The sequence below is a fragment of the Condylura cristata genome, unplaced genomic scaffold (genome assembly GCF_000260355.1).
Source record: "Condylura cristata isolate star-nosed mole 26May11 unplaced genomic scaffold, ConCri1.0 scaffold00024, whole genome shotgun sequence".
Taxonomy (NCBI): Eukaryota; Metazoa; Chordata; class Mammalia; order Eulipotyphla; family Talpidae; genus Condylura; species Condylura cristata.
The window spans coordinates 16,896,827-16,903,880 of NW_004567125.1; the positions used below are offsets into that span (position 1 = coordinate 16,896,827).

Below are 7,054 nucleotides of genomic sequence, written 5' to 3' on the forward strand. Positions count from 1 at the left end.
GGGGTGGGGGTCCTATGTTATGTCCACATGGTGTAGTAGGAAGATGCAGGGAACTGCAGATGGGCAGTCCCAGGTTCAGATCCTGCAGCACCATTGCTGCTTTTGCCCATGTTAGCTTTAGAACCTTGGTTTTTCCACCTGCCAAGAATCAGGATACCAGGGTTTTACGAGCTAAAAGAGTGAAAGTCCTGTGTGTAATTAGCATAGAGGAGGCATTACATGGAGTTATTCTAATAAATAAATTGTGTTGATAGTTACCTAACAACTACATGGAGAAATAATCAAGCTCTTCAGTTGAGTTTCACCAGCTTTTTTGGTGTGCTTTTGCCAGTTTCCTTTTCATACTCTTTAGTATCCAGCGGTGCACATTAAATGTTTAACAGTTGTCTGTTTGTGGGGAAAAAGACCCCAGTAAGTTCTGTTTGCCTATTTCTGTGGCATAAAAATGGCCACCATAGCCAGCTTTTCTAGCTATCAATATGGTGTCAACCAGTTCACAAAATTCCTGTGTACTTAACAGTTGGGCTCTTGAGTCATATCAGCTCCACTGCTGGGGTGCCTGGCTTCCTCAGAGCTACAAGATTACTAAGAGTTCTCAATCTATCTCTTTTAGCACAGAAGAAACGGAAAAAGGACAGGAAGAAACAACGTCCCGCTGATAATGTGGAGGACCTCCCTGCAACCCCAGGGCAGTCCATCGACAAGAGCTACCTGTGTTGTGAACACCACAAAGCCATGATTGCTGGCCTGTCCCTGTTGAGAAGGCCCGAGCTGCTCCTAGGTAAGTGGGAGCTTGTAAGACCAGAGAAATAAGCGATCAAGTCGCTGCCCTGTAGTTCATAAGCAAAGGGATTCTAGTTCAACGATTGCATGTATATTCTTTTCTTCCCCTGTCCCAGCCATCTTCTATGTTAATGCAGCTCCAATCAACTAGTCCCTCCAATTCAGATTATAATCTTGACATGTGTTGATGTCTACATTTCTTTCTCCTACTCATTTCTTTTTAAAACTAACAAAGAAAGTAATGTTCGAGAGGTTTGTGAGTACACAGATCTTAAGTTGTTAAGCTTGATGTGTCTTTTCATATGTCTACACTTAGAGATGCAGCATTTAAGGATTATATCTCTGGAGAAATGCCTTAGCACTTTAGGAGAATTGCTGGCTTTTCAGTAATGCATTAGTTGATAACAGCGGCAATTCTATCTGGAATTTCTACTTTAATAAAAAATGTGTAACCTTATTATTCAGAGCAGGTTTGGTTAGGATGACATCAGCAAAAAAAGTTCCTTTTTCTGTTTGCACTTAAAACTGTCTTCATCCAAAGGCCCTGAGTGTGTCTTATTAAAACTCGTTGTATTTTTGTCCTCTCTCGATTACCTTATTACCTTGATTGTGTGTGTCCTCCTAGGCTCAGTTCTTGCATTGAATACTCGGGATATGTCTCCTGGTGATTCTTTCCTGTTTCTCACCTGCCTCCCACCCTGCTGTGGTTGCTGTGGCTTCTTTGTGCTTAGGTGGAGCATTTGGGCCTTTGTTTTCCTGTGACTTCTGGAACTCAGTTGGAGTACCCTCTCTTGGGGATGTTTGAGATGGAAGTTGTGGTTTTTGGATTAAAAGTTGGGTTGAAGAAAAAAAAAAAGTTGGATTGATGGCACCACACTTGGTCTGTGAGCAAGATGTCCCTCACATTTCCTGCAAGGGACTGATATCTTACTATGGGGACTCTTGATAGGACAGCAGAGAGCTTTGGGTCTTTAAGCCACCATAATGCATCTTCTGCATCTACCAAGGGAGGGATTGTAATGCTAGACTTGAGTTTTCTGATAGCAAATTCACTTTTAAATTTCTGGGACAGAGAGAAGCCAGCTGTCTCTATCGGGTTCAGCTGAGTAGAGCTTCCACTCTGACTCCTCCTTTTACCTGCCCTGAGGCCTGTACAAAACTTCCCAGAGCGCAGATGACTACATAATCCTCTCTTCTACTATTACAGAGACCCCATTGACGTTGCTGGTGGTGGGCCTCGGTGGGGGCAGCCTCCCCCTCTTCGTCCATGATCATTTCCCAAAGTCTTGCATCGATGCTGTGGAGATCGACCCCTCCATGCTGGAAGTGGCCACCCAGTGGTTTGGCTTTTCTCAGAGTGACCGGATGAAGGTGCACATTGCGGATGGCCTAGACTACATTTCCAGTCTGGCTGGAAGAGAAGGTATAGCTATGGGACAGTGTGAAGAGTTGTCACAGGCCCACAGCAGTTTTCTAGAATTCATCTTTAAGGGGGTAGCATCAGCAGCATTCCAGACTGGTTCATTCGTTGACATAGTTACTCAGTAATGTCAAGTTCCAGGTGTGGGTTCAGCGCTGTGCTAGGTGCTGGGGAGTAGCAGTAAATGAAACACACTGTTGCTACCCTTAAGGTGTTAAGAGACTGATGGGTTTCTCTTCTGACCTTACAGCCTTACTGCTTGCTCAGCTTCCTGAAGTCTGTGGCTGGATGAGAAAAGGGGTGAAAGGTGGGGTTAATGTTGGGAAGTATTTCTTGTAAATACTTCATCTGGAGTTGAAACCCCATCACAGAGCAATGCAGTGCCTGTGTAGTTCAGGGACATTTGGCAATGTCTGCAGACATTTTTTGTCTGTCAGAATGTTGTGTCAGGTACTTCTGGTATCTGGTGTGTGGAGACTCCCGAGTACTCTGCAGTGCATAGCTCAGTCACCATTGACCTGGCCTCAGGTGACCTGGCCTCAGCTAGCACTGGTGCTGAAGGTGAGAAATCCTGATGCCAATGTTGCTGTGGGAACACAGCAGTCCCTGCTGCTATGGGACTGGCAGCCCCATTTTGCTCTAATAATTGTTTCCTGAACTTAGGACAAAAGGCATATTCATGTTCTGTGTGAGTGTCCTGATCCTTCAGCAACTTTATATATGGCTCTTGATACTGGGACTTTTGTGGAACCTGAGCCCTCCTATGGGAAGTCATTTAGGTTGGTTCAGTCCCAAGTGAACTTAAGAGTCTCAGACCACCCTTCCTGGTTTACTCATTCCATGACAGGCACTCTAGTTCTCACTGGGTTAGAATATCTTCAGTAAAGGTAGCAAACTCGAATGTATGGGGTGGGTTTTCTGTACTGGAATGAAGCTGCCTCAGTGTGAACTTCATAGCAAAGTTTACAGGTTCTCTGTCTGAAGCTGCGGCCGGGCTAAGGGCCCAGGCCCAAGATAGCCAATACGCTTGAAGTATTTAAAACCTAGATATTCTCAGGGGAGAGGTAGGGAGAGGGTGTGGAAGGAGGGAGGGAGGATTGTGGGGGACTGTGGTTATGATGCATGTGCAAATTGGGTGAGGGGGGAAGTAAACATTGTTTTAAAATGAACAACAATGTAAATAGGTATAGAAATAAATTAAAAAAAAAAAAGAGTCATACCCACCTGGGGAAAAAAATTAAACATCTGGATATTTGACCCATGATGTTCTGTTGCAGCTATTACCTGTATAGGTCAAGGTTGAGGGGCTCTGGCCATGATCTCTGACCACCACACCTTTCATATTATGTGAGGGCTCAAGGCCACAGATGTGGGTCAACATTTTCCTTGGACTTGATGGGCCAACATGTTCTGCTCTCTAAGAAACCACGATCAGACCTGCTCTAGGAACAGTTACAGGCATGCAAGAGTCCCAAGTAAATACTAATTATTTATTAATTACTAGATAATTATATGCAGTCTCAAGATTTGCAAAAAACAAGCTACACCATGTAAAAACCACCTAGTATTATAACAAGTAGAACTGATTCATTATCGGTACTTTCTCACCCACTTAGCAAAATCATTTTTTGAACCAGCTATTGTTCTTGTAACCAGAAAAGATGCAGTAACTTTAATATCAGAACATTCTCTCCCAAAAAGCAGCATAAACTGTTTCCAGAATTGAGTTACTATTTGCTGGGTCAGCCCTTATAGGTTTAGGCAGCTGCTTTGTCTGGATAGGTGGTTCTCAGCTCTGACTGTGTTTTGAAAGATCTGAGGAGCTTCTTGTCTGCACTCCCGTCTGCTCCTCACGCACCTCCCCAGGGTTTTGGACTTAGTTGATTAGGAAAGGAGACCAGGTTCTCTTAAGTATTTAGCATCTGCCCTAGGCACCTCCTCAATAGCCACTGAGATATTAGGTGTACCCGGTAATAATCACCCTAAAGTGGTCTCCGCTTGTGTGCTTTTTTTCATAGAAAGATTTATATTTTACACATAGAAGAACTGGGGCATAGGCCAGCGAGAGATGCAGGGGGTGAGAGGATTCACCAGAGAAAGAGTGGGGAGCAGAACAGGCAGATATATTGAAATACACTGCCAAGGGGAGCAGCGGGCAAGACAAGAGAGGTCTGCTGTGCCATGTGTGTCAGCTCCCTGGTCGGGGATCGAACTCAAGCTGCAGCAATGATAGCACTAAGATTTAACCCCTAGACCACCAGCAAGGCCTCTAATGTGTGCCTTTGAAAGGTGTTTTTAAATATGGAGGAGGAAGATGAGATGAAGGTCCCCATATTTAAGGTGGGGTATTCAAAGCAGTACCTAGATGTCATCCATTCCCTTGAACTATGGACCCTTTGTCCTTCAGACGGCCACCTCCTCCAGGTCAGCCTTGTGACTTAGCCATCCCTGCCATCTCCACAGGTCACAGTAGGAATGAAAATGGCTTTCTTGGCCCTCCCTGGTGGTGCAGTGGGTTAAAGCACAGCACTAAGAAGCTAGAGCCACTTCCTCATGAGTTTGATTCCCGCCTGCCCCGGAGGTGACCACATGGCGTGGCAGACCTCTCCTGGCCCGCCCGCTGCTCCCCTCAGCAGTGTGCTTCCTCCATCTGCCTGTTCTGCTCCCCACTCTGTCTCTGATGAATCCTCTCGCTGCCCCTGAGCCTCTGGCCTGTACCCCAGTTCTGTATGCACAAGTAAATAAAATCTTTAAAAAAAATAAAAAAGAAAGAAAATGGCTTTCTTTCATCCAACAAAAACAAAGCTTCATCTTTGCTTCTTTCTCAGCACAACCTCGATTCGATGTCATAATGTTTGATGTAGACAGTAAAGACCCGACACTGGGAATGAGTTGTCCACCCCCAGCATTTGTGGACCGGCCTTTCCTGCAGAAGGTCAAAAGCATTTTGTCTTCTGAAGGTACGGGAAACAAAAGGGTGGAAGGGGACAGGGAGGGTGGGAAGGAAAAAAATGACCTTCTTAATGAAAAATGCATGTATCACAAGTGCATAGTTTGATCAGGTTCCCTAAATTGAATATACTCATTTATCAGCAAAAGTGGAGAATTTCTGGCACCCCAGAATTCCACCTCTTACCACCTTTTCATTTATCCTCTCAATAATAACTGCTACCCTAAGTTCTAGTAGTAAGCTTAATTTTGTCCATGTTTATTCTCTATATAAATGGAATCATACTGAATATACTCCTTAGATATCTGTTTTCTTTTATTCAACATGTTTGTGAGATTCGTCCTCTGGGTTGTGTTTTCATTGTTCCTTTTCATTGCTGTGTAATATTGTGTGACTTAACCACAGTTCATTTCTCCTCTGTGGTTGGCATTTGGGTTGTTTCCATTTTGGGGCTTTTGCAAATAGTGATGCTAGGAACATCCTAGTAGATGTATTTTGGGGAAAGTGTCAGTAGGTCTCTAGAGCCTATATGTAGGGCTGCAATGCTAAACATTTTCACCATTTTGTAAAGTGGTTGTAGCGATTCCCATTTCCATCCACAAGGTGGCGTCAGCTGCCACGTGCTTTCTTCCCGCGTGCTCTGGACTAGGCAGCATCTTATGTTAGCTCTGTAGCAGCCCATTTAAAGTGAGGAAACTGAGGTAAAGATATTTATCAACTTGACAGAAGATAACATCTGGGGCAGGAGTCCAGGTCTTGTGACTTGGAAGCTGGAGCACTTAATCCATATGTTCAGGGTACCCTAGATGTTATGATTTGGAGTAAGATACTGTGGGAACAGAGCTGATTTAGAACTAATTAAATGGAGAAGGATAAAATAATTTATTAGCAGCATAGAAGAGCAAGGCACTACGCTGAAATCTCACAGTTCACTTATTGCCCATGCTTTTCCCTACCTGCTTTTGGGTATCTCTGAATCTTGCCTACTTCAGGAGCAAATTTCTCAGCCCACTGGCCTCCCAGGGCAGGGACTGGTACTTTCCTTGGAGCTGAACCTCGTCTCCAACATGTCCCCTGGATTCTGACTCTCTTTCTCATCCTCCAGGTGTATTCATTCTCAACCTCGTGTGCCGAGACATGGGGCTGAAGGACTCGGTGCTGGCTGGGCTCAAGGCTGTGTTCCCCCTCCTGTATGTCCGACGGATTGAAGGGGAAGTGAACGAGATCCTCTTCTGTCAGCTGCACCCTGAGCAGAAACTTGCCACCCCACAGCTCCTGGAAATGGCCCAGGCCTTGGAGCAGTCCCTAAGGAGGCCTGGAAGGGGTTGGGATGACACATACGTCCTTTCTGATATGCTCAAGACTGTGAAGATTGTGTGATCGCCAGCCAGGAAGACCTCCTAGTGTCCTGCCAGACTGACTTTGGCCTACCCCCCTCCCAGGGAAAAGAGAAATATAACGGACCACACTTTTTAAGCCTCCTGTTTTTCTTGGTTTCATTTTAGCTGCACGTTACCTCTAGCTTAATGAAATTGCCTGAAGATCGGGGAAAATAAAACATTCTTTCCCATCTCATCATCTTCAGCCCAGTTGGGTTGATGATCTTGGCTGTCTTGGTGTCTTTGAGGAGACTTCCTTTGGAGCCCCCCTGATGCCTTAATATGTCTGCACCAAGATCGTTGGGATTGGAGACAGTCAAAATGCATTGCTGGTTTGCTTTTGGTTTAGCCTATTGGTTCTATAGGAACAATGTCAGTTCTGTGTCAAAAAGCTAAACTCTAGGATATCCACACATCTCCATAGATGTGTAGTTGGAGAGACCATATACTCTACCTCCCTGAAGATGGACTGTCTCTGACTTGTCCCAAATTTTAAGAATTTGCAAAACCACCCCACTATTA

At 44.9% G+C, this 7,054-nt stretch overlaps 1 protein-coding gene across 2 annotated transcripts in view; it reads left to right on the forward strand.

Annotated features, from left to right (window-relative positions):
- Positions 1–6,738, forward strand: part of METTL13 (methyltransferase like 13) — a 13,914-nt gene extending 7,176 nt beyond the window's left edge. The window contains exons 5-8 of one of the 2 annotated variants that reach the window (XM_004688481.2): positions 614–781; positions 1,991–2,206; positions 5,032–5,163; positions 6,259–6,738. In XM_004688481.2, the coding sequence (XP_004688538.1) occupies positions 614–781; positions 1,991–2,206; positions 5,032–5,163; positions 6,259–6,533 (791 nt within the window). In that variant the 3' untranslated portion in view covers positions 6,534–6,738. The remainder of the gene's footprint in view (positions 1–613; positions 782–1,990; positions 2,207–5,031; positions 5,164–6,258) is intronic. The other variant, XM_012729315.1, reaches the window with a different exon arrangement.
- The last annotated feature ends 316 nt before the right edge of the window (positions 6,739–7,054 follow it).